Source organism: Momordica charantia (assembly GCF_013281855.1).
Source record: "Momordica charantia cultivar OHB3-1 chromosome 5 unlocalized genomic scaffold, Mcharantia_2.0 BLBB01000005.1, whole genome shotgun sequence".
NCBI classification, from domain to species: Eukaryota; Viridiplantae; Streptophyta; class Magnoliopsida; order Cucurbitales; family Cucurbitaceae; genus Momordica; species Momordica charantia.
Window position 1 is genome coordinate 4,327,660 of NW_028275163.1, and position 27,480 is coordinate 4,355,139.

Below are 27,480 nucleotides of genomic sequence, written 5' to 3' on the forward strand. Positions count from 1 at the left end.
ACATGTCTTCGCCCTTCAACACAAATGCTCCAGGATTTATGGAGATCTCGAAATCTCAATTTTATGGACATATCGAGATTTCAATTTTATGGATATATTGAGATTTCAATTTTGTGAAAATGTCTATCGATGGATATTTTTTAAAAATAAATTAATAACGAATATTAAATTAACCAATAAACATTTTACTAGTTTTAAATAAGCTAGAAGATCAGTAGTATTCAGTTGATATTTTTAATATTTTTGTAAACTTTTGAAAATTATGGAAAATTTGATTCACCCTCAATGTCAATTTCGAACCCATTAGCTTTATTACTTGCCCAGGAACAAAACTGCTCAATTGCTACTAGTAGAATTGACCTTTTCTAGGGAAAGTAGAGAAATTTTTTGTTGGGAGTGCTTCAATTTTGTCACAATGTTCAAGGGACAAAATTTGTAATTTAATAGTTTTAAACCTCCTTTACAATGTTTTGAAATTTTCCCAGTAAAATCTCTGCTTTAACACTGCTGAAAAAGAAATATTTCGAGGGGAAAAAACCCATCTATATGGTACGAATGGCCTCTTGAATTTCTACCTATAAGAACCTCATGTAGAGAAATTTCTGTTGATATCATTGATACTAAATCTCAAGTATATATTGATCTATCAATAGGGTTGAGAAAAAGTGAAAAGTTAAAAATTTGAAGGCAATGTGCTTCACCTGGAGTAATATAACTGAATATTCCCTCACAAAATTTTACCTCATCATCATCATACCGTTGGTAGAAATTTACAGTAACAAAACAAACAGAAGGGTTAGAAATAAATGGACAACTTTTTTTCTATGGCATCCTGTAGTTCATTACACCGATCCAACAACTCGTTCAGTCTTACCGCTTCTGAATATACGGTGCTGCTAGCGACTAGTTCTTTACCTGTACAGCTTAGTCTCTGACCCAAATTAGGTACACACTCAGAACTAACAAAGCCAATCTCTCGTGTGCTATCGCGATCATTGTCTGAAAAATCGATTGCTACAGCAGCAACCTCAGGAGGCCTACTATTTGACGTCATGGCAGCAAGAGGCTGATGAGCATCCGGCAGTTGTGTCCTTTGGTCAATTGAGAGGGAGCTGCAAGCTGCTTCAATTAGTTCATCTAAAAGTGGCTGGTCTGGACGATAAGATGGCGGTTCCCTACGTTCAAGCTTCACACCACTCGTTGGAGAGACACTGTGGTAACAATCCACAATATGAACATAAGAGGACCTGCCAGCTAAGTACCTCAACCTCCAATTGAAAATCCGTCTAAAAATAGTCACCCAATCTGGAACGATAAAGTATTTGAACTTCTGGAGCTCAAGTTTAGCACTTTTTTGGAGCATGATATGAGCCTCTTCCATTGCAAGCTGTTGTCCCATTATCTCACTAGTTTGATTCAGATAACTAATCAAGCAACTTTCTAGGTAATCTCTATGGTTAGGTATCTCGTTTACCATATTTGAGCCTTTGCTCAACCATGACATATCAGGAAAAGATGGAAGCTTCAGGTCCATCAAAGCCTGCCTAAGCGGTTCGACATTTTCGACTGAGCTCCATCCTACAGGAGGCAAAGCATGAGTCGTTATTGTGTGCTCGTCAGTAGACTCCAACAAAGCAATCTCCGGACAAGGCCAGTTTGAAGGATTTTCCTTGGCAGCAGCAGTAACATCTGTAAGCGACTGATCCAAGGCAAGATTAAATGCTGAGATACACTGGTTCGGAGAAACGTCATTTTCTTTCATTGAATCAAGCATCTCTATAGAAGAATTCAAATGGGTAATAATCAGGTTGAGCACTTTGACGCGGTGAAGGACAGGTTGTGGTGGTGATTCATTTGCTAGCCACTTTAGTCCTTCCTTGAGTTTCTCATCACTGAAAAACCCCAAATGCCTCAAATGGGGGTTCTCTAAGAGTGAAACGACCTGAAAACTATGTATCCTTGATTTATCAATATCATATAAGCCCAATTTATTCACCAGCATGGAAGAGGCAGAAACCTCATCATGTGAATCACTTAAAATCAGAAGGGGCAAGCAGGAACCAGAAGGTATTGACATCAGCAGCTTGTGGAGTTGGACTCTTTGAAGCTCCCAGGGGATGCTTTCTGTTGCAACAAATAAGATTGCACTTGCCCCGTGCACGGTCTCTGTAAGATTATCAAATTCTGTATCCTTAACTATGGACAAGAAACAACTTAGATTCGCACCAATTTCGGAAGAAATCCAACTCCTCCAAATGGAAAGAAAAGAAGATGATAAGACTAGATCATCAGCTTTAGAAGGCATGAGCTTAGAAAGCAACCAATAACCTGCTGCAAAACGAGAATCTTGGCCCATCTGATCCAGATCACCAACATTGTCCATCTGAGAGCAGATAACAAGTTTCCAACAAATACATTTCACATCCACATTCCTTCTGCTCATAGTGCTAGCTACTACATCTGAAACATTAACTATGGACCATGACAATTCCTGCTTCTTCCATCTTTCCCTCAAGGTATGATCGATGTCAAACACACCAATACTTCTAATTTTCTGCACAAAAAAGAAAAAAACAATGTCTTCAAAAATGTAATCATCACTAACAAGAGTTTCCTTTTGACGACATATTAGTTACTATATTCAATAAAAGTAAACCATAACCAAGTCAAGTTCGTGACTTTTCTTACACGGGGATTCAAGAGTTCGACATCTAATTTTGAAAATAAATGAAGACTAAGAGTTCGATTTCTTTATTTTTCCTCTAAAAGAGCTGTATAAATGAAATAGTTAGGAGCGTTCTAAAAATTAAGGAAACTGGTAAACCAACCAGAATCGAGCCAAACTCTTTGGTCCGTGTACTTTCAACCCTGGTCTATTTTGATCACTATACTTCTAATTTTTGTCGATTTTAATCAATGTACTATGGAAACGTCTATTTTGATCATTGTACTTTCAAACCCTCTATACCCATTAACCTATTTCACTCTGATTACCTATTTACTTAAGATTCTCATATCAACATTGAACTTAAAATAGCCAAAAATATTGGGCCAAAACTGGTTCAAACCAAAACCAAATCAGCTTGAGCCAAACGGAGATGGGTCAAGTTGAACCCATTTTGAGGAAAAAATAGCTTTTCTCATTTTAACTTTGTTGCAAACCAAGTGGCTTGGTTTGATTTCCAATATTGGCAAAAACCAAATCAAGTCGAACCATGCACACCCTTGGAAACACAAGTGATACGAGGCAATAATGGATTGTGAAGTAAAAACGAAGGCATAATAATGATTTCACATACTAGTGAACCTTACATGGTTATTCAATTGGACCGGTGGTCCCACGGACAATGTGCTAAATGCCGCTTTAGCGGCTAATACCCTTTGTTCACGTAATTGTTTTTTCTTCAGAGCTCGACGCCTCCATAACCTGAAATTTGCAACCCAAACAGTGAGTTGCATACAGAAGAAAAATAGCTTTCAAACACAACAAAGCCAGCAATATGTGTTTGTGACCTTAAGATCAACTTCAGCCTTGCATTTGCAATTTCTTCATCCTGACAACTTTCCATAACAATATCTTGTTTATTTTCCACAGAAGCATACAAAGTTTCTTTATCTTCCATCACATTATTGACTAAGATCTGGGGTTCAACTCTTTCCATAGCACTATCATTATAACCACAAACTGATATATTCTGAAGTGATGCTTCAGTTACAAGTGGCAAAGACACTCCTATCCCAGTAGAAATGTTTTTCATTGAAGAGGTCGTGAAAAGACCATCATAGTTTTGATTGCCTACAAATTTAATTTCAGTCTTCAAAGGTTCACATGATCTAAGACCAGATTGTTGTACGAGAGCACCATCCACCTCATGGTTATATTCATGCAATTGGCTGACTTTCGGTGTTTCAATCATTGGTTGCACTTGCTTGTGATCTACTGGAGTTGGCTGATCATCAAATTCAGTCATTTCTTCATTTGTTACACGTATGGAACTTTCCTTTTTAGCTGATACAGTACGGGGAGAACTAATCTTTTCAAAAGAAAAGGTCTGTGATTCCTTTCTAATCCTTGGCAACGGAATTTCTTTGGTTGCACCAGTGATCAAGTTTTCATTTTGACTGCAAGGCGAGACATCATTTACTATCATTCTTGACCTCTTCATATGAACGAGTTTTGAGCACTTGGTAGCAAAGTCCTTGTCGCTATTAAGAAATGGACCTTCACGAACCATATAAGGCTCTTCAAATACCTTGATCAGAAAACCGTGATACTCTAAAAGGCCTTCAATATCTTCTTCCTGATATCAATTATTTAACAAATTCAAAATATGATCAGAAACATGAAACCCCTCTCATTCCTGCCAAAAGGATACAACCCTGACTACATTAAGCGGAAGAAATAGTACCTCCATCCCAATCCACTTACAGACATGGGCAATTGGTAGTCCTTGGTTATTCTGAAGACCAGAGTGCAGTGATGCAAGAGCCTGTGTTCGCAACTGATAATAAAGATCAACATGTTAATAGCAGACAACAAGAGCAAGTTCTGTTTAGTTTTGTATTATTAATAAGAAAAAGAGCCTTAGTGTGAAAAGTATACGAAGAGTTCTGCTTTGTCAAAACTGCAAGAACTCGTGCAATGACCTCTAGAATTTTTTTCATAAGAAAGAGAACTTCACTTATAAAAATTGATGTACAGAATGGAAGGGCAATAATTCCACTGTGAAAAGAAAGATAAAAATATGTGAAGTAAAAACTTTCTTCCGGAATTGAGCAAAACAGTCTAGTATTGGAAACCATAATGTCAAAATGGAATAGAAACTGTCACAAGCGCCATAACACTAAAATTGTCTGATTTAAATGGATCCAATGAACCAAAAAAATTGAAATTACTTTCACACAGAGAACATGCAGAACTACTCCAACTGCAACGGTATTCAAACATAAAAACTCTCAGATAAAATGTGTTGAGAAACTCCAAAGGTCAACAATGCTCTTCCCCGAGTAGAAACTTCACAGAGCACAAAAAGATATGAATGAACAAAAGAAGCAACATAGATTACTAAATGATACTGGGTTCACAAATCAAGAGTCTTTTTCCACAATTACATCTATATCAACTCTAAAATTAAACTCGAAGTAGCTTATATTGTGCCAATTCAAGTTAGGTCCAACTTTCTCTCATTTTTTGGATCTAGTTAGAAACAAGAGCCACAACGCACAAGTACGGTTGTCATTGAAAGACTGCATAGAAATTAATATCCCATCTTGGTTTCTAATAGGCTACTTCTTCGGGACCCCAATTATTTCTTGTAGGTTTTTCCCCAGCTAGGCCCCTGTATGGAGGAGTGATGTAGTCAGCTGAGTTGTATGTTATTCCTTTAAAGGATTAGTTAATTATATCTTCAGTTTGCTTAAGTTTAGTAGTTACTGCACAGTAACTTGGATTTTATCTTGCATTCTTAAAGCTCGAAGCCTCTATAAATAGGCTCTCTTTTAGTAATGAAAGGCAGATTGTTACTCTTCAAAAAACTATTGTGCACGTGTGCATCTATAAATAGGCTCTCTTTTTAGTAATGAAAGGCAGATTGTTACTCTTCAAAAAACTATTGTGCACGTGTGCATCTATAAATAGGCTCTCTTTTAGTAATGAAAGGCAGATTGTTACTCTTCAAAAAACTATTGTGCACGTGTGCATCTATAAATAGGCTCTCTTTTAGTAATGAAAGGCAGATTGTTACTCTTCAAAAAACTATTGTGCACGTGTGCATCAAGTTGGTATCAGAGCAATCGCCTGGGTGAACGATGGCAGCCACCGATAGGCGCCGTGAAACTCTTGAAAATCCTACAAAGACTGGCACTTCATTCATATCTTATATTTTTTTAAAAAAATGTAGGATGAAAAAAAATCAAATAATGTTAATGCCATCCACTCTGCAGGCATATTTTTAAAATTACAAAAACATTCAAATGCATTGTTTGTGCATAATTTGGACCAAAGATCCCGGAACATATTTTCAGCATTTCTCAAAAAGTGTAGTGCAGGAAGAATTATATACCTTCGCAAAGTGAGCATGCATTAAGCATGCTTGTAAATAACTTGCTTTCCTCACAAGACGAAAGAAGGCAATGAAATTACTCGTCCTACAAGCTCTGGAGAAAAAATCAATTAAGGTATTAGATTGACTATAATGGCACAACAGGAGAATAAATTTTACAGGAAACAGACCACCTAGCTACATCACGGGCAAATTTGACTTCTGGAGTTTGTCGCATCTCGGGAGTCATCTTTGCAAGATCAAGTGAGAGCTCTGCAGGTTCAACCTGGCGAGAATTGGCTTATTTTGGCTTATTTCCACACCCCGCAACATAACAAAATCTATATGGTAGAATTTTCCTTTCCAACCATGTGACTTACTTTATATCCAGGATGTTTGTCCAGCTTGAGAAGTGCATAATAACCTCGAAATTCCTTTTCAGAGGGCACAATTATGCCTCTCTTTCTGTGATCATCATACATTTGAAACAATTCCACTGACGTTTTGTTCATTTGTTCAATATTAAGGTGCGCATCAAATCCCTCGGCAAAGCCTTCTCCTTTAGAGAATTCACATAATTCATGCATCGCGATTATGTGAAGACGAATCTGAGATCATGCAAATTAGCAAAACTTTTAGTCATAAGAATAACCAGATAGTCCAGAGTATGAATATCATTAACAATAAGCCTTAAATGTTCTAAGATAGATTTCTGTCCATTTGGCTATGGGAGTCGGTTGTATCCTACTTGATCCATAGTTCAAATTTTTTATATCATCCAATGACTAGGAGAGTCTGCGATTACAATCTGGTGAGGCGAATCAATATCAGACCACACCCAATATATATAGAGAGAGAGAGAGAGCTTGAAAACTACTTGAAAACAATTTTTAAAAAAATTTCTGAAAAATGTAAAATAGCATCATGTCATTGAATTGGCAAAAGGTTGTCATCATCTTACATAATTACTGGAAAAAGAAGAGAGAGAGAACGTCATAACTTCGTTACGTTAACATATTAACAAAATCAAACTTATGGTAAGCATTGAAACACCCTTTCGAGACGTTACAAATATAATATGCAAACTACGCTGATTTAAATTATAATTAACATAGAAATACACAAATAAAACTATAAATATTATATTCTTGACATTATTAATCAAAAGATTCGCTCAAGTCAAAGACTGGTTAGATTTGTTTGAGAGGCAATTTTTGCTGGAAGAAAGAGAGGGGAGTTCGCTGGAAGAAATGGAGGTAAGCTAAGTCACCTAATCTCCTGAGGTGCTGTTTCCTTACCATTGGAAACGGAGAATCGGATTTGGCTATTGTAGGTAAAGAAACTTAGTGCTAAATGCTAATTGTCATGAACATTTCCTCATGTATCCAACTAACTATGGAATCAAATTGTAATAAGTATCCACGGAAGAAAGATGGGAGGGTTTACTGAAGGAAGAACGAAAGCTATGGATGCCCCTGGTGAAACATCTCTTAACCGAGACCAAATTTTGCAAGTTTTGCTTAGTTAAAGTGGGCTTGGGAAACAGAACATGGTTTCAAAAAGACTCCTTATCATTTATGCAGAAGCAAAAGTTGAAAAGGTCGACAGTGGATGAGACGTGGGAAAGAGCAAAACTCATAAAGGATCACATTTCATTGATGTATGAAATATTACAAAAAAGGGAATGAAATCCATAGAGCCCAAAAATGGAGTTATAAGAAGATCATCCATTACTAATGTACGCAACCTTAATAATGTAGGATTCACACAATGTAGGCTTCTTTGAGCTCCGGCTGCTCTTGGACTTGCTAAATGGAGTTCGCCTATATAGGAAAGAATATTTTAAAACAAGAATTGGCTAGCAGAGGCATCCAAATTACTTTCTGTAAAATCCTTGGTCAATCAGAAGTGAATTTGACAATCTAAAGCAATACAGAAAGATAAAGGGCCTAAGAAAAGGAAGTTCTTTTCCTGGTCGGTCTTCTGTGAGCAGGTCAATATGGCAGAGAAATTGTTCAAGATATGCCTAAATTTACCTCTCCAACCTAATTATTGTTGTCTGCGCAGGAATTCAGAAGATAGCCAGGTTCATGATTATTTCAGTTCTCTTATAGTCGAAACTCATGGCTCTCATTATTTACTATAGATACAACGCCAACAACAATATGATTCATCTGTCAGAGGGGAACAGGTCTAAGGGCAAGGCAAACACCTTATAGAAGAATGCGGGTAAAATGATACTTTAAACTATTCGGTCAAAATTATATCTTATCCAACTATTCGGTCAAAAATGAGATTCTAGTTTTTCAGTGAAAAGAAAAATGAATAGGAAGACACTTGTAAGGTAACTTGGAAAAAATCCATTGTTCCTCCTCTGGGTGATCATTTCCAAGCTGTTTAATTACATTCTCTTTGTAATTTATTCCAAATGGGGTGCTTTTTTGTAAACCCCTAGTGGGACGCTATAGATTTTGCATACTATTTTTCTTCAAATCAATTAATAATGTCTGTTTTGTCGAAACAAAAAATTAATAATTTTTTTTTAATTTAGCATGGCTGTTGTGAGATAGAGAAAACAAAGAGCACACTACATTGAGAACATACCATTTGTTCCAGCATGGTAATGGCATCTTCATTAAAAAGATGTTGCATTCTCAAGTCCATGCGAATCGCCCGCATCCTATCCCATAAGAAGTTATATGTGCCTAAAAACTTTTCATCATAAGGTTGACTTAACAAATTGAGCAGATAATCAATTGTTTTCCGCAGAATTGGCATAGGCCTTATGAGATTAGCTTCCCGCTCAGCTGTCCTGTTGTACTGTAAAATAATTAAGGAATTTTGTCATCATCTTTACAAATCAAACTTAACTTCCCATGCAGCTGTTGTCAAATATGTTAATTGTAAAGAGAACTGAGAAAACTACCTTTTTAACTGCAAGCAATTTGCTAGAATGATTTCTATCCCCATCCAACCGCTCATAATGGTCAAGATCCCCTTTCCTTTCTCGTTCTGCCCTCTCTGACTCTATAACAGGAAGTAAAATGGTGCCCTATTTTCAGAATGATGATGAGAAAAGTAATGATAGCATTAAATCTTAGACTCTATGAGAAAGTGCTTTTCTCAATATGCAAATATAAAGGTACTTCTTTAAGATTCTAAAATGCTTAACAGATCAATCCTAGACCCACATCGGCACCTCCTTTCACATCACAAAAAGAACATCTATTCTTGAACTTCCCCACATCCCACATCGTGAAAAAGATTATTACGTAATGGTTTATTCTTCATGAGAAGATTGCAACAATATTATAATTTCAATTTACAAAGTGAAGTGATGCCACATTTAACGAGTGTTTTCAAGACGATCCCCAGTGATCTCCAACAGCAACAGACAAGGCAGGGGCACTAGGCGTGCCTAAGCCTAACACTGTATATGGCAAGCACCATCATGCTGCCTTGTGAGCATCTTTTTAATGCCTTTTGGCTTTGTGCCATAGTGAAGAAAGGTTATGTTATAGTGGGCACCAACGGAAATTCATCAAATACAAACTTAATTGTGCTTAATTATATATTTCATTTCATGCTATAATGTATTATTTCTTATTTTTACAATATACAACTATACCTTTTCTGTTACACTATGCACCTTACTTCACTATGATACTTTTTATCTGCCTCACAGCTTCATGCAAGCATGCCTTTTACTGAGTGTGTCTTGCGTTCCGAATATTGCATGAAGAAAGACAAAGTTCCAAGGAAATATATTCAATTCAAGTTTAAAAGCATTCTCACATCATCATATTAAGTAAAATACCTGGACACATATCTGGGCATAGCCCAACTATTATGCTTGATGATTCTAAGGCTTCATAATCAGGCATGTTCCCATCAGCCACATTCCCCGATAACTTCAGAGACTGATTTGACAAGTATTTGTTCGGATCTGCCATCGAGTGCTCGTTTTTATTTCCATTATCCCTTTCATCCATACTACCCAAATTGCTACGTGCAGCTTCGACTAATTCATCCTTAAACCGAACAAGTCTCTTTGCCTTAGCTAGCCTTTCTCTGACAAATGAAAATTTCTAACAGTATTACGAAATGAACTGAAAGTGGATAATGCAAGTAATCAAATACTGGGAGAAAGTTAAAATTTACCGTTCAGCATCATCACAAGTAGAATGAGAATTTCCACCAAAGACTAGATCTGATGATGGCAAAGGTGGCGACCTTGTTCTTTTGGGAACTAGGACGCTGTTGGGCTTAGTTGCTTCAGATTCAGAATAAACATTCTTCATGGAACCCCCAACTTCATGAGCATTTAATCTAGAAAACGACCGAGGAGGAGAGATAGAAGACCTGGCAAGGAACGACATATCATATGTATCTTTATGGAACCCACAACTTCATGAGCATTTCTTTCTTTTCCTTTTTTTCCATTCGCCTTAAAACATTAAATGCATCATTACCAAATATGCTTAATTTGAGAGCTTATTGTATTTTTTTTTTTGATATGAAACAAATATTTCATTGATGGAATGAAATATACAAAAGACCACAAGGGCAATTACAAGAAAGCTCTCCAACTTGTAATAAGTTCGTTAAGAGAGTAGTTGTTAAAGGGAGAATAAAAACATTTACACCAACCCAAGGCTAGAACCATAACTCTATCCAAAAAAATATTAAAAGGGAGGGTTTTATCGTTGAAAGTCTGCATATTGCATTTTGTTAATTCCTGTAGTTATTTTTTATTTTGTAATTTAACTAAGTTATTAGGTAAGCCAATAGATGTTTGCATATACATGATAAAAATCATCAAACTGATGATTTAATTGTAGTCTACGCATCTTAAATGCTAGATAGTTTCCATTTCTAAGAGTTTATGATTAATTAAATACTGAAATATTACAATAAAAAAGGTTTAGTAGTTCTTTGTGAATAAAGATATTTTCATTAACATAATGAAAAGTTGGATAAAAGAATGATACTCCCCCATTGGGGAAAGGATTAGTAATTACAAGACCAAGCAAATATCAAACAAACCAGTCGGCAGTTTCATTTGCAAATTACCTGGGCTTGAGATGGAAAATCTAGATTCCTGCTTACCTGCTCCAATTATTGGAGTATGCAGGGAGGAGTGATCAAAATTTAAAAGGCAGTTACGAAAACTGTTCAGAATATAGTTTTACGTTTCTAAAATTGTGATCGAATCACTTGTAAAATTTATTGTTGAGGCATAAATTGAAATCACTATTCACATATCTGTGATCTTAAAAAGAAATAGCAACTTCATTTATGGTGAAAAATAGGTCACTAAAAGAAACCAGCTTTTAAAAAACAATTATCCATACGTGTTTCTACATAAATTTTTTCTAAAAAAACAGAAAACTATTGTGAAAACAGTTCGCAAACAACCCCTTAAAATCTGTAATGTTCTCACAGTACACAAACATACCTTTGCAAATTACTCTGTGCATACCGAAGATCACTAGCAGATGGTTGCTCTGGTGACCTGTTTCCTTTTGGTGCTTGAACATTACCAAATCCAGTTAGAATATTTGTATCCTGATCATAAGATCGTTTAGAAGGGTATTGGTCTTGGTAGGAATGTGAGTTCACATGAATCCCTCGCATCTTTGGCTGATTGTCAAATGTATGGGAAGATGAAGCAGGCCTGCCAACAAAAAATAGCTCAACTAGAGGAAGGCAATAGTCCTTATATAAACTTCTTTCCGCAGGGAAGGAGGGGTGGTTTAAGGCCTGAAGCAAAATATAAATAATTCTATGATAAAATGCAATTCCAACCACAAGTCAATGCTTATTTCATCCTTTTTTCTTTTGACAGGAAACATAACTTCATTGAAGGGAACCAAAATTACAAAGGTAATAAGGAATCAACCAAGAGAGACGAGGGGTTACAACGAGGTTCCTGCCATTAGTTTTGATAAAAAAAAATGAATGGTTCAAATTTGGATGATTATTGCATTGAAACTCAAATAATGGATAGCGAGGTTGTAATTTTGTCATTATTATATATTTATGATGATTTTATTTACGGAAATTTTCCTTGTTGGATAATCAATTATACTAGTTGCAAGAATACTCTACAGCAGCATCAGTCACGACTGACCTATCATCATCTTGCATTGAATCCTTAAATCACAAGGCCAAATCATACAAGGAATAGAGGCTTCACAAATTAAACTTGAAGTGTGGCTTCGGAGTCACTTCAATGTCTATGATTACAATTATCTAAGTTCCAATATGCTTATGACGTGCCAAAAAAATCACAAAAATAAGTTCCTCTAGTTGGTTTTAATCAAAAGAGAATTCTAATTACAACAAATATGATGAAAAGAACCTGCACACGAACCATTGTATAATGTCCAGACTTCCCCTGGAAGCTTCCTTAAAAAAGATTCATAAATTTCTTTCATCCAAACCTTTTGAGCAATTTCTTTGATAGCACTCTCTCGTGGCACTTCTTCCTTTCCGCTAAACAAGATGGCTGAGAAGAAGTTGCTCAAGAGCCACAAGAGCTTTTTGTAGAAAGCAGCAAGCTACATTGATTATTAAACCTACAGGTGCAAAAACAACCATTCCTTGGAGGATGTCTTCTTTAGATCATATGAGTTATATTGAAACACCCCAATAGCATATTCCAGGAGAAAAAATTAATCTTCTTTGGGACTTTGAGTAGTCCAAACTATTAATATTCATGAGGTTCCATCTCAAAATCAATTGGCATTGAGAGGAGTAGCTCGTGTCTATTATAAACCTATGTAAGGTCCCTTCTTTTATCAATGTGGGATCCTTAACATGCCCCCTCAAGATCATGGCTCTTTTGGCTCATTGATCTTGGTCGGATCCCATTTTTGGACCGGTTGTTCGTTTCAGCGTTTTAGGCTCTGATACCATATTAATATTCATGAGGTTCTATCTCAAAACCAATTGGCAATGAGAGGAGTAGCTCATGTCTATTATAAACTATGTAAAGTCCCTTCTTTTATCAATGTGGGATCCTTAACACAAACCCTTCTGAAGAGCTTCTTATCTCAGAATGTGTCCTCCCAACCCATTATATTGGAAAAGGAAGAGTGAGAAAGAAAGAAAGGGAAAAAAATCTCTTCTCTCGCCATCTCATGATTCAACACTAATCAGTAATCACATTACCTCTCTCCCACCATCGACATGAATCACGCCACACTCCTCTCTCACCATTCACAAGAAGCACACACCCTCCCTCTTTTTTCTACCACAATCCATGCTCCTTCTCTCTTTTTTTCTTCTTTCTTCCAGCTTTGTCTCCCCTCCTCTCTTTCACTCAATTCCATCTCAATATTTATCTCTCACACACCTCCCCTCATCTTTGTCTCCCTCTCAATTCTCCATCAAGAATCATTCTCCCTTGCAACCATGCAGCAATTGACATGTCCTACCCTCCATGTCTCCCACTGATATCCATCAACCTTTTCCCCAACCTCACTCACTCTTAGTCTTGACTTTGGCTTAAACCGACCAACCAAATTGGAAATCAGTTGGTCGATACAAACCTTCAAAATAATCAATTTTGGACCGGCCAAAATCGAATGTTCTAGTCTTTGGTGCTAGTTTTGGCAACAAACATTGACCAACCAATATGTACTCCTTAGAAACCATGAAAAGTTGGTCGGGAGATTGTTCAGCTAATAATTATACAAAAGGAGAAGAAGATAAGTTAGTTTTACAAAGTTTTCCTTCAGATTGGCTCATTCGCTGTTTCCTCTTTGATTTTGTCATCATTCCAAATGGTTATTCCTCCTTCAGATACTTTTCCAGGTTGCTCTAAGGAAGATCTTTGAAAAACCATTTGAAAGAGCTATCTTATTTAAAGAGAGACCCTGGTTGAGTTGGTTGAAAGACCTCATTTTTACTTTTAGTAACCCACCTAGAGTGTTGAAATCATCTGTTAAGCACCAAAAGCCATCATACAGCCAAAAAAATATATATCATAAATATCAACTTGAAGTTCCTTTCATGGTAAGAAGTTGGGCCAGAGACTAGCTACATCCAGCAAACAGAAGAATCCTCCAATTTAACTTCCAATGACAGAGAGAAGGCCCCACACACAACTTCTAAAATGGTGAAAGAGAGAACATTCCACAAGGCAATAATCCCTTCTCTATTGAGCCAATAGAAGGAGTAAAAGACCAACCAACATTTCAAGAGCTCCAAGTAGATTTGACAACTTTCCTATCTGCTTCTTGAAATTTATATTCCTAGACAAAGTCATGATCAATGCTCAAAATAATATCTTTCATCGACCTTCTCTTCTTTTCTAGCCCCATGTCCCCTAATATTCCAATGAAGCATCTTCATGGAACACTTGATTGCCCATGCAACGTATAAAAACATCTAGCTTGCCTTGAAATAAAAGATTTTATATAGAATTTTTAACAAATGATTATCTTCTAGGTAATTCCACATTGAAAAAGTAATAACAAGTACGTGACGAGGATAACTTGCCTTTTGGAAAAAGAAAAAAAAGGTCTCCAACTATTGATTTATCCTGGAACATTGCAGCTTCCTATGTGTTAAATGTGTTATTTTGCACAATTAAAGCCACAAAAGTTATGCAAATGCATTCATCCAGCAATGAGTGAAATAAATGCAATACAGTAACTGACCAAAGCACTGGAATGGTCTTAGTTTGACCAGTGGCAGTCTGAAATGACGTTAGATTAGAGGATTTTAACGATATTTGACATGATATTTCCAAATTCTACATGAATGAATATAGCAGAGAAAAGGTAGCAGTTAATTGAAGAATTTACTTCTAATATTTACAATAGGTTAAAAAATCCTGAGTATAGTCATATTTAGCAAAGCGCATAGGCAAACCAAATTTACTAACAAGCACAACCAGATGGCTCATGATCACAAAAGGAAAAACAAGTACTAGTAGCTTAGCCATGGATCCCAAGGGTAAGATCAAAATATCAATAAAATTAGATTGTTAAGAAATTTGAAAACCATTGAATATTCAAGGAATTAAAAAATAAAATATTCCAGAAAGGTATAGGCTTTTCTAAACCGAGATGTAAGATTGAACCATAACATCAATCAAGAAGTTCAAGTGAAGTACAAACCAAAGTTACTTCAGTCATAAAGATTCATGTTGTGGAATAGTGAAAATGAAAGCCAATTTCACAAATACCTTCTAATGACAGGGTGACCGGCAATTTTTGATAATTTTTCATCTCCAGGCATGTAAGTAGGTGACCTGCTTCTTTTTGTAAGGAGGTGGGCAACCTCACCTACAGCATGATCTGACGTTTGGGGTGAGGCAACAGATGTAATTCCACGACTTGGATGACTTTGGGCATCAACAGCTTTGAAGGAAGAATGTTGCTCTTCAACTGACCTTGTAGGAAACAAAATAGGCCTGGAGAAACATTAATAAGATGATGTGATGTGATGTGATAATAATTTATCAAACAGACATGGCCTGAGTCTTACATGTATTGTTTTATATATAAAAGAGAGTATTCCAATCAAGATTGATCATGAAAAGACCTATTACAAAAGAATTTTGTGATTGAAGCTCCTAGCTCCACTAGTATGAAGTCAATTGTGCACCGAAAGGAATCTAAAGGATGACTTATTATCTTCAAAAGCCTTTTGATTTCTCTTTCTTTAGAAGAAACTATTTCATTAATGCAATGAAATTAAGATTACAAAAATGGAGCAACCAATCCATAGGAGTTACTAAAAAGCTTTCCAATTGGATAACAAAGAAGCAAAACTATAGTGATGAAAAATAAGAGAACATTTACACCAAAATACAACCATGGAAATTATAGACTAAAAATCTGGTGGCCAGATTATTCTTTGTCTTGAAAGATCTTACAAGTCCTCTCCATCCAAATAAACCAAAGCAAAGCACGAACAAAATGGATCCAAAAGATTTCCTTCATTAGTAAGTCTTTTTATTTCTCTCTTTCCAACGAAACCCAAGAAGAGCTCTGGACAATGCAATTTCATAAAACTCCATCTTTTCCTTTAATCCACCAACCCATGATGGTTTCAAAAATCCAGTCACCAACGCATGCAAGTAAACATAAAAAGATACCAAGCGAATTCAAGATGAAGGATCACCCCTCAAAACAAAATAACACCAAAGGAAGAGACAATCCAAGGATTTACCTTTTTTTTCTATTGAAACCATGCTCTCATTGAGGAAAATGAAAAAATACAAAAGGGGCTTACAAAAACCACGTCCCAAAAAAAGGCAGCCAAAGCAACCACTAAAGACTCAACAAGATAAAAAAATAGCTCCAAATCAAAAGAATAATACCAAGAGGATAATTATAAAATCCTTAAAAACAAATGTCCAAAGAGAAACATTAATTTGGCAAAAGCCCACACCTCTACCCATGGCCTCTCTAATTCTCTGAAAATTCTCTCATTCCACTTTAGCCAAAAAGTAGCATGGCAGAGAATATGCCCCTTTTCCTGAAAGGGCTGGTGGAATAAAACTTCCCCATCATATGACGAAAATTGTTGTTTCGAGCCATGCATACACCACACGTCTCCAAGAAGGAGTTCCAGATTGAGAGAGCAAGTTCGCATTTTCAAAAGATATGACCCAAATTCTCGTGTATCCCTACAAAGAATGCACTACTATAGCCCCAACAAAGAAGGGAGAGTGTCTTTGAATACAATCCATAATGTTGACTCTCCCATGTAAGACCTGTCATGCAAAAGATTTAACCTTCTTGGAAACTTTTACCTTCCACAACGAGAAGAATAAAAGGTCTCTAGTTGTATGGTGGTTGCAAAGAGAACGAAAGAACAACGACAAAACCCTTTAGAGGGATTTGGAGACCAAAATGAATATCTCTAATACTTGAGCGAAAATCGACATCTCCTAAGAGAAAAGGAGCAGAAACACATCCAAGCCTCCCTATCCAAAAGAGGCAATGAAAATTGAAACTAAACGAATAATAATTGTCCAAGTACGAGATGACTGACCCCACGGGGCATAATCTCAAATGGGAAAGGTGGTATAATCTAGGGAACAAAATACTGAGGGGACTATCACCCAGCCACCAATATTTCCAAAAATAAGTGTTTAAGCTATCCCTAACAGAGCATTTAACGAAGTTAGAAACGAAACAAACACCCCAAGGATGTTTTCGTGCCTTTAACCACCCCCCCCCCCCCCCCACAATTGAGGTCCACTCAAAAAGGTGAGGACCATACATACTAGCTATGACCTTTGGAGCCTCTCCTGCATGTTAAGATTCCTATATGTGGAATATATTAACCTTCGTAGGGACATTAAACTTCCATACTTTTTTTTAAGAGTACCACAAGCTTTCATTGAGATAAAAATGAAAGAATACATAATGGGCATTAAACTTCCATACTTTGTTCACAAGAGGGATCTTCAACTTCAAAAATAGCCTCAGTAAGTCAGTAAGCTTAAGAAAGGCAAAAGTTTTTTTTTTGTATGAGAAACAAAACTTTCATTGAGAAAAATGAAAAAGATACAAGAGCTTCAAAAAGCCAACAAAAGGACATCCAAAAAAACAGCCCTGAAAGAGTAGAACCCCTTACAGAAAAGGACTCCAATCCAAAAGAAAGGCAAACGTAGTAGACTCCAAAAGTGTCAAGTGACCACAAAACCTTAATCTTGGCTAGCACCCGACCTTACTGTATCAATTCTTTCTGTGAGGGTTACCCATCTGCCAATTCCATCACAAAACGGGACTCCTAATACCCAAATCCCAACTCAATCAGTTTTGTTCCAGCAATCACCAATAGAGGACCCTTTCTTTGAAGAAAGACAGAAAACGTCGGAAAAAATTTGAGCAAGGAGAACTATATCAAGCGTCTTACCAAAAGCAAACCCTTAGCCTTAATACGTTCTCCACTTTAAATTTAAAAAACTTGAAAAGGAGCTATTTTGCAATGTCATTCCATGGGCTTGATGCAATGTTGTATCAGCCAAAGTCTTTGTATTGTAATATATGAAAAAGGATAAACCATTACAAATGTGCAATGAAATTTTCTATTTTTTTTTTTTGGAAATGCAAGCATACTATTTCTAAAGTAGATTGATTATTGCTGCATAATATATCACATCATTTTCCATTGTCATGGGAAGAGGGAGGCAAAAAAAAAAAAAACCTTCCATCTTTCTTATTTGTTTGGCCCTTTCGAAGCTCCTACAGAAGAGAATACCTCTTGCAATCTTTGGAAGCTCCTACAGAAGACAATACCTCAACTAATCTCACGAGGCAACCGCCTGACCCTACAACATTTAGTATCAAGAAACACAGGAATTACTAATTACTAAGGTAGGTGGCCATCATGACGACCTTTAAAATACATGATGACAACCTTTAAAATATCTCCATTATCTCCCCCACCCCCCTTTAACAACCTCATCTTTGATTGTTCTACTACTTCCACCCTGAAGTACACCGTATGACAGAGAATTTTGAAAGCAACAATAGAGCAGGGTTATGCATTAGATTAGGTACAACATTTGAATCACAAACTTTAGACCTGTGACGGATCTAAGAGTGACCCCAGTTGGATTGAATGCTTGGGTTGGTAGGTCAAAAGCTCCTAGTTGCCTTATATATTGGCCATGGGATGGTCATTGGAGAAAAAAACTCCTATCTGCTTCTTCTTGCATGGGTGCCTTTGATTATAATGAAAATGATATTATTAAGTTGGCCTATCCTGATCCACCATCAAATACAGTTGATAACACAACCATAGAAAGACATGCCTGGGACATCATATGGAAACAAGTTTCAAAGAGTACCACCTTATACATATCTTCAAAAGGCAAAAGAAAAATTAGCATAAGTATTCTTTGATAATGGAATTGTGAATTAATAGAGAAGTAAGGTGGCAGTGGCACAAAATACTATGTGGAGAGTAACTTCGTTGTCATCACTTTTTGCACTCCTCGACCCAGATTCATTTGAAAATAAACAAATAAGTTGATTGGGAGAATAAGTAGAAACTCAAGATAATTTCTCAAACCAGATGCTTATTAACCTTTTGCCTCTTGTCTATGGTATTTGATGCAGTCTTGCACAAGGAATTCTTGAAGAAAACTGGATAATAGCTTTACTAAAGAGATCAGCCCTATTTATAGAGGCTGACTTACTAACTGATACACGGTAAGAACGAGTTACTGTAAAGTAACTTAGCAACTAACTAACAAGGCTACAACTTAGCTTAGGAAAAGCGTATATAACAACTAACTACCATATCAGTATTCAAGATGATAATGTTCATCTGCTGACTTCGAAGGACATCTATTTGTTGTCATCATGCCATCAAATAACTTTAGAGTTCAATACACATATGTATAAATGAAGGAAGATGAGACCAGTTCACTTAACATCAATGTGGTTCCTTACCCTCTAGAGCCCACTGATGGATAGGAATAACTTTCAGTTGCAGCTGATCTGGTGCTTTCAAAAGCCAGGCTTGGAGACCCCATTCTAACTGTAGCCCGAGGTCCTCTAATAATCAAAAGCACGTCCATTATCCACCATTTCTTTAAAAGGAACGAGCAGGACGAAATAAAAACAGTCAAGTCTTCCAAAAAAGACCTCCATAAATAATATTTTGTGTAGGCTTTGAGCTCAACTTTAAACGGTATTTATGACTAAAGATGCAATTACCTTTGCCTATGCCTACAAGATTACACTGGACTGAGTAAAATTGGTGGATATGTATATATTTGCACGTGCGAAATAAATTTTTATCATCTGGATTCTCTAAGTCCACTAGCAAGGATATTTCTACTTCCTACCATAAAGGAAGGACCTTTTTAAAAAAAATGGAAACAATTTTTATTGATTAGGTGAGAATTTTCCTATGCATAGTTTAAAAGGTCAAAATTACAACCCAAATTATAAAAGAAGCGCTTCGTATTTTTTCTCTATAAGAATACCACCATTAAGATTTATAACAGATGAAAATAAATTTATTTAAAAAAAATGATTAGACATATAGGTCCATAAAAACAATGAAATTTGGCCAACTCAAAAACTTGGTCCCTATCTCAATCTTTTTTGTTGAAGATGAGATGATTTCCTTCAAGCCCTAATTTCAATTGTCCATAGAACTCGTCTTCCCTTTAAACTTTTGCCCATAAAACCATTATTGTAAATCGTACTTTTTTCCAATCCGTCAAAAACCCATGACATTTGAAACTCCTTCAGCAAAATACGACTTTGAACGATAACATGTGCAGGACAACATGAGAAAAGCTATAGATTCATAGTCATCGTTACCTATCATATTGGTGATGAAGACTTGGAGCAGCGCCAGTGGTTTGAAAAGCCATAGGATGTGACTGAACTCTACAGAGATGGGGGGCGCACATTAGAAGCAAAGCCAAAAATCTTCACTCAACAAAACAGCAAAATGGTGTTGGAAGCAAAGCAGCTCAGCACTAAAAAGTAAACCACAGTACACCTCACAGCAAGTATTTCCCAGAAAATATTAAATCTTACGGTCTCAGTGTTGCATTCTTGCAAGTAAGAACCGTAAATTTTGAATAAAAATTTAGTGTTGTAGCAATGCTTGATCATGTATCACAAAGTGAATTCACTTTTTAGACCTGGGTATTCAAGTAATAGGCCAGGCCAGCTAAGACGAAGGAGGAACAATAATCCAAAATTTCTTCATCGTCAGACCCGAGCATTGGTAAAGGCAAAAGCGAATAACACCCAATATACGTAGAATCTGAAAGACCCTCCTATTCCATACAATTGATAATGACTCACGACTGTAATAGGTTTTTCCAGTCCATTCGTTCAATCCGCACATAAATGAAAGGAGACTGGCAATAACAGAAGACAATATAGAACCTGGGAGCCCGTGGAGGAGAAGCATCGGAAAATGCAGGGAAAGTCGACGGAGAAGGAGAAACTGAAACAGGACGCGCTGAACTTCCAAATGAATGTTGCAATTTCGGCGGTGCACTGGGTCCTGAAGCCTTGCCAAACCCCTGGTACGACATTCTTCTTCTTCTTCTTCTTCTCCTCCTCCTTCTTCTGAACTTCTAGTGCATCAGTCCAATATCAGTGACGATTTTTATTTCGCAGATCAGCACAAAAGCTTCAGCTGGTTCGCGCTCACGAGTTCGTCGGAATTTATAGTGTAGATTGAGAAAATTTTTCCCTCGGCAGCCATGGTTTCATGTCGGATAATTTTCCAATTACAAAGGAAAACCTCTTTTTTTTTTCCCATTTTGAAAACTTAAAAGTTAATACTCAATTTTGTTTAAAGTACAGTATGTAAAACGAATAATCCAACTCACGTCCTCTTTATTTTAGATATATGTTAATTAGCCAAAGTAAGCAGAGTTCAACAATAATTGACATATGTGAATTTGAATCTCCTCTCAACATGTTATACTAAAAAAATGTAATTAGTTTGCTGTATTAAAAAATAATAATTTAATAACACATCCACGTTGACCATTTAATTTGTTTATTTTAGGATTTTATTGAGAATTTTAAAAATAGTACAAACCAAAATTGAGAAAATAAAAATTTTATATATATATATAATATTAAATAGCAGTCGGTACCTTTAGCCAACAAAATCCAATAGATAAAAAGAATGCACGCTATGTATTATAGTTGAGTGTTGTTTCAATTTAGTATATATTGTTTACAAATTTTAAAATTAAAGTCACTTATGTACTTTTTTTCTTTTTATATTTTCTAATTTAATTTCTCACCGATAAATGTTAAAGTTGACATATGATAAACTTATAAGATATATTATTTAGTGAATTTACAAACTATTAGAAGGATAATTTTTTATATATATATAAACATTGCTTTAGGAAGGAATTTTTATAATATCTTATGAATTAAAAAAAACCAATTCACGTTTTTGTATTTAATATATTGATAATATTTTTCAATTAAATGGACGTCAATTTAGATTATCATTAGTCAAATTTAATATTTAATAATGACAATATACTATTAAAAGATGTTAAAATGTTAAAGATTATACTGAAACTTTTTAAATCTGGTCAAATAAAAAAATCAATGATAAAACATATTTAAATGAATAAATTTATTAAAATTATAAAAGTGACATTTTAATCATTAAAGTTTGAAAAACTCTTCTAAGTAGTATATGAATCCATTTCATGATTAACAGAAAACTAACGTAGCATAGTTGACCTGATAATTTTATAAATAACGTGGTAAATATTGTAAATTAAAAATATATATAATTTTATATGGAATATAATACGTAGGATGGGATTTGAACTCACATTTGAGATATACGTAATATATATTTAATTTTATATGGAGTATAATACGTAGGACGAGATTTGAACTCACCTTTGAGATATACGTCGATTACTCTGCTTTTGACAAATATATATTTAATTTAACCAACATTTTACGAGCAAAGTATTTTTGAAAAATCCGAGTTTTTTCAAGTTCGACAATTTGCCTTGCCTCTGTTCCCAACCTTTCCCCAGGTTCCGTCCAAGTGCATTCCCCCGAAAACTTTATCGGGAAAGTTTCTGCCTAAAGATTGTTCCGTTTCGTTTCTCTCTTCGTTGGCTCGTTGTAAAATCGTTCATCAATCGAGGAAGACGACGAAGGAACCCGCTCGACGGCTGCAATTCTCGCGAACTGTCGCCATGGCTGCCCCATCAGCACCAAATTCGGTTCAGAAATCAGAGGAAGAGTGGCGAGCCATTCTTTCTCCGGAACAGTTTCGCATTCTTCGCCAGAAAGGAACCGAGTAATTCTGATTTCTGACCATCCTTCCCGTTTAGTTTGTTTGTTTCACTGATCAATTTCGTTTATACTGATTCGAGTAACGTGTAGAATTTCGGAATTGATATGCTCTCAAATTAATTGAATCATTTTGCTTACTGTTCTTTGAGCTTTTGGTTTCAATGGCTGTTGGCTTTTGGGATTTGTTCCAAACAGGCTTCATGTGTGATTTTGTGTGTCAACTGCTGAGTATAGATTTTGTCGACTGCTGTCTTTTTCTTTTCTTCCTTTTTTTTTTTTACTGGAAGTTTGTGTCTGTTTTCATATTGCTATATATTCTTAGTTTTGGCATCCATAGTTGAACTTAGCTACATTGAATGACGACAACTTCTGTCATTAAATTCCAAAATAGCACTATTTTTTCATGTATCCAAGATCTGTATCCAATCTCCGAGACCCCTTTTAAGGTCTTGCTCGTTTGAGCTGGAAGTTTGCGGATGTGAAGTCTCACAATGTTATTTTGTTTTTACTAAGGACCCTAACCCAAAATGTTCAAGAAATTTAGTTAGTGAAGTAATATGATAAAATTATGATCGAAAGAAATGAGATAAAAATGAAAAGTCACTTTTTAAGAGTATAGAGACCAAAATGGCCAGATATTTCAAAAGTACAGGGACTAAAATGAACAAAAATTAAAAGTAGAATGATCAAAATGAACGTTTTGAAAATACAAGAACGAAAAATGAACATAAATCAAAAGTACAGAGACCAAAATAGTTTTTAAACCAAAAAGTTACGATTGAACTCAAGGTCTTGCATGATGTATCAATTATTTCCAATATGAGGTATCTTTGGTTGTATGGCTCGAGCCTTGTTCGTCAAGATACGAAGCTCAACTGGCTATCGTGCACTGTATAATATAGTTTTCAAGCTTGCTCGTGCATAGCTTATTAGTTGTGTTGTGCACTTGTAGTCGATTCGTTTGAATTTCATGTGATCTTTTTAGTTACCAATCACCATAGCTAGAAGTGGACAATATGCAGGCCTCGTGGAACCGGGAAATACGACAAGTTTTCCGAAGATGGAATTTACAATTGTGTTGGCTGTGGAACCCCACTCTACAAGTCAAGCACCAAATTCAACTCGGGTTGTGGTTGGCCTGCTTTCTTTGAAGGTTTTCCTGGAGCAATCAATCGCTTTGTGAGTTACTTTATCACTTTCAAGCGATTTACTTTTATCACTTTCAATATTCATAGGATTCTATTTCAAAACTATGGGAGGAGTAGTTTTCAGTCTCTTGATCTTTTCGATGTGGGATCCTTAACAATCACTGCCTTTTTGTTTGAAGTGCATAGGCTAGTTTTCATTCTTGTTGTATATTGCAATTAGATGGATTGAAAACAACAGACTGATAACATGTAAAAATATTTTCAGCCTGACCCTGATGGAAGGAGAACTGAGATAACATGTGCTGCATGCGGTGGCCATTTGGGGCATGTTTTTAAAGGCGAGGGATTCGGGACGCCTACAGATGAACGGCATTGTGTCAACAGCATTTCAGTCAAGTTTGTTCCTGCCAATGCTTCGCAGTGAAGTCTTCAGGCAGCATTTCAGTCAGAGGTGGTGCTAAAATCGGTATCTTTTGTTCATGTATTGTAGAATTGCTTTGGCATAATCGCCATGATACTAATAAATAAAAAAATTGGCTATGTGTATTCTGATATGATAACAGCACTTAAAAACATGTTTATAAGTTCTACTAGTATTCTGAAATTGTTATTTATGTTAGATTTGCACGCCTAGATGCTGGCATGAATCTAATTGCTTGTGGCTAGCTTTTAAAGTAAGGAGGAAGATACATGATGAGCCATATCACATTCGAATAAGAGGGATCCTAAGATCATGATAGCATGATTAAGAAAGACTTAAAAAAATTGATAATAACTACCTATAATAACAAGGGGCATGTTCTTTTTTGGTCATAAAAACTCCAAAGTTAAGCATGCTTGGCTCTGATGAATCTTAGGTTGGGTGGCCTCCTAGAGGATTTTTCTAAGAAGTATGTAAGTGAAGATAAAACATGCTGCCACTCGTGTTGGTTTGTGGGATAGTTTTCACTCTTTCAAGCAACTTAAGTTAAGTAAATGGTACAACCAGGTTGCAAGAGAATGTCGTGGCCTAGGGCATTACAAAAAAAGTAAAAGGTTCGGAGTTTAGGTAACTAAATGTAGTAGGATTGTTAGATGTCCCGTGAGATTAGTTGAGTTACGAGAACTCACATATATACCAGAAAAGGGTATGATTTATGACTTAATGCAATGGAAACTAAGTTTTTGCCATTTGTCTCTTGTGTTTGTAGTTCAAAAGTTGCTTGGCTTTTCTGAAGGTCACCTTCTGGCTCTTTGCTCCTTTTGGGTTTCATATCTTTCTGTTTGGAATTAAAGGCAAACCATTTCTTCCTCTAGAATAGAGTATTTCCTGGCTGTTCAGTAACACATGTCAGTCATGTGATATAAATTCTTTCATAAGTTTTGTTTATATTTATCAGATACATATTAAATTGACTTTGCCAGTGTGAAGTAAGTTGAACTTAGTCTATTAGAAATGGACCATCCAGCCAAAATAGCTCCTAAGAACAATGTGAACCAAACCTGAGGATATTAAATAGGCATTTACTTCATTTCCTTTTGCATATATATTCGCTTTTCTTAACTTCTTTATCAGTGCATAAAGAAACTACTGCTTAAAAATGACAAAATTTCCAATACTAAAAAATAATGTGAGGTACAGGTACAATGAAGACAAAAATTATAGTATAAAATAGAGGAGTTGGTATTCTCACAGTACTATAAATTTTTTCGCTTCAAAACTACAATATTCAAAGGAATTGGGATCGGGATAGCTATTTTTCTGAAATGTTCATGCTAGTCTCGATCCCAACTTTACCACTCCAACCTATTTTTTGAGAAGTAACAACCACACCACGATTTGACTATTAATGTCTAATTAGAATTCCAAATCCTTATATTTTTGCCAGTTTTGGAACTTTGGTTTTTCATATTGTTTCATTTCCATCTTTGTATTTTTGTTAATGGTATAGATTAGTAGTAATAAAAGATCTTGCATGATGTGTTTTAGTTGTTTTTGTTTTTTTTTTTTTTTTTGTGGGATAACTTATTGTTCGGTTTTCCATATATATGCAATTGCATGACGTCATGGATGACGTTTGTTTTAATGTTGGTGCTATGGTAGCTTTTGGTTACTATTTAATAACTTTAACAATTAAGAACTAATAATAATAATAATTTAGGTTTGGGCGTTGCCGCAGTGGTAAGAGGCTTGGGAGTTGACACCCAAGATCTAGATTCGAACCCTCTATGTCCAGAAATCAAGGAGAAAAAGTGAATGAAATAATAAAAATATACTAATAAAACGGATGAAAGTTATAAACGAAATTTATGATTGTGCTTCATGCCATTTTTTATATACTTTTCAAAATGTTTTATTCATTAGTTGGATTTGTATAATTTTAAAAAAGTCAAACTTATATATGTTACCTATTTTTATCATTCTGGGGACCATAAATTTGTTACTTGTATGTAATACGTAAATGTACGTTTTTAAAATTAGCTTCTCAAATGGTACAATTACATTTACACGAACTATAAATATTTAGGGTAAAATATAGCTTAGAATAAGATTTCTAATACCATTCTAAAGGTTTAGCCCTCTCCCCCAGTAATTGTTTTGTAATTAAATCTAATTATAACAATATTTATAAAAATAACTTTAGTATATATGTGCTGCTTAAATATAATAGTTTAGTTTTCTACATTAACATGGAAGCCTCTATAAGAGTATATATATATAATATATATACATATATTATACGTTTTGTTATAACTTTTTAATTTCATGCTTGGTAGTAAAAATAGTAAAAATATATTTGTTGTTTTTCTTTTTACCTCAATAGTACATTTGTAATTAATAGATGCCGTTCCCTTTTCTTTTCTTTCTAAAAAATTAGAATTATTAAATACGAAAACCGACAACCTACAAAATCATATTTCTATAGTAGAAAAATCCTTTTATTTATTTATTTTGTTTTTTTAGACTCCCTTTGGCAAAATTTTTTTTTTTTAATTTATCTTAAAATTTTTAATGTACCATTCAAATATTGAACAATTTTCATTCGAGTCCCCATTCACACATCAAATTGAATAATAAATAATCTGAAAATTTAAAAGTTATTATTTTCTATAGATTGATTTTCTTTTTCTAATGTGAATATACATTTCACTCCATCAAATTAAAATTCAACCAACCTTATTTAAACAAAAGTACAAACTCAAAACCCTACCCGACCTATAAAAAGTAATAATTTTCAAATTCTAAATTCCCATTCCATCACTCAATTTGAACGATACTATTAAGTTGAAATTGATCCAAAAATTAAAATGGAAAAGTAATGTATATTTAGTCTAAATAAACGAATAAAAAAGAGAGAAAAAAAGTGGAAAAAAGTGATAAAATGGCAATGGGAGAGTGGGCACCCTAACCATGGTAAATTAGAGAAGGCCGATTCAACTAACCATGGTTACTTAATTTGGTTAACATCAAAGCCAAAAAAAGTAAGAAACAATACAATACAACAACGCCTG

At 35.3% G+C, this 27,480-nt stretch overlaps 2 protein-coding genes across 5 annotated transcripts; one reads left to right on the forward strand and one right to left on the reverse strand.

The window, feature by feature from the left end:
- Positions 1-666: 666 nt before the first annotated feature.
- On the reverse strand, positions 667-21,295 carry SAC3B (SAC3/GANP/Nin1/mts3/eIF-3 p25 family). Of its 4 annotated transcripts, none has more exons than XM_088123896.1 (16): positions 20,933-21,295; positions 20,354-20,422; positions 19,472-19,576; positions 15,241-15,447; positions 11,500-11,718; positions 10,203-10,403; positions 9,859-10,112; positions 8,968-9,068; positions 8,646-8,861; positions 6,422-6,649; positions 6,236-6,327; positions 6,063-6,156; positions 4,410-4,502; positions 3,514-4,301; positions 3,313-3,427; positions 667-2,554 (listed from the first exon to the last, which is right to left on the reverse strand). In XM_088123896.1, exons 1-16 carry the CDS (start codon positions 21,082-21,084, stop codon positions 797-799), a joined length of 4,692 nt encoding a protein of 1,563 aa, XP_087980022.1. In that variant the 5' UTR covers positions 21,085-21,295; the 3' UTR covers positions 667-796. The 4 variants fall into 4 exon arrangements, with proteins under 4 accessions (XP_087980022.1, XP_022137840.1, XP_022137841.1 ...); XM_022282148.2 differs by having other exon boundaries at positions 15,241-15,468; XM_022282149.2 differs by lacking the exon at positions 19,472-19,576 and having other exon boundaries at positions 15,241-15,468.
- Positions 21,296-22,505: 1,210 nt separating this feature from the next.
- LOC111009135 (peptide methionine sulfoxide reductase B5) lies at positions 22,506-24,584 on the forward strand. The gene is made up of 3 exons (XM_022282083.2): positions 22,506-22,844; positions 23,863-24,019; positions 24,254-24,584. The coding sequence occupies exons 1-3, from the start codon at positions 22,741-22,743 to the stop codon at positions 24,410-24,412; spliced, it is 420 nt and encodes a 139-aa protein (XP_022137775.1). The 5' UTR covers positions 22,506-22,740; the 3' UTR covers positions 24,413-24,584.
- Positions 24,585-27,480: the final 2,896 nt, after the last annotated feature.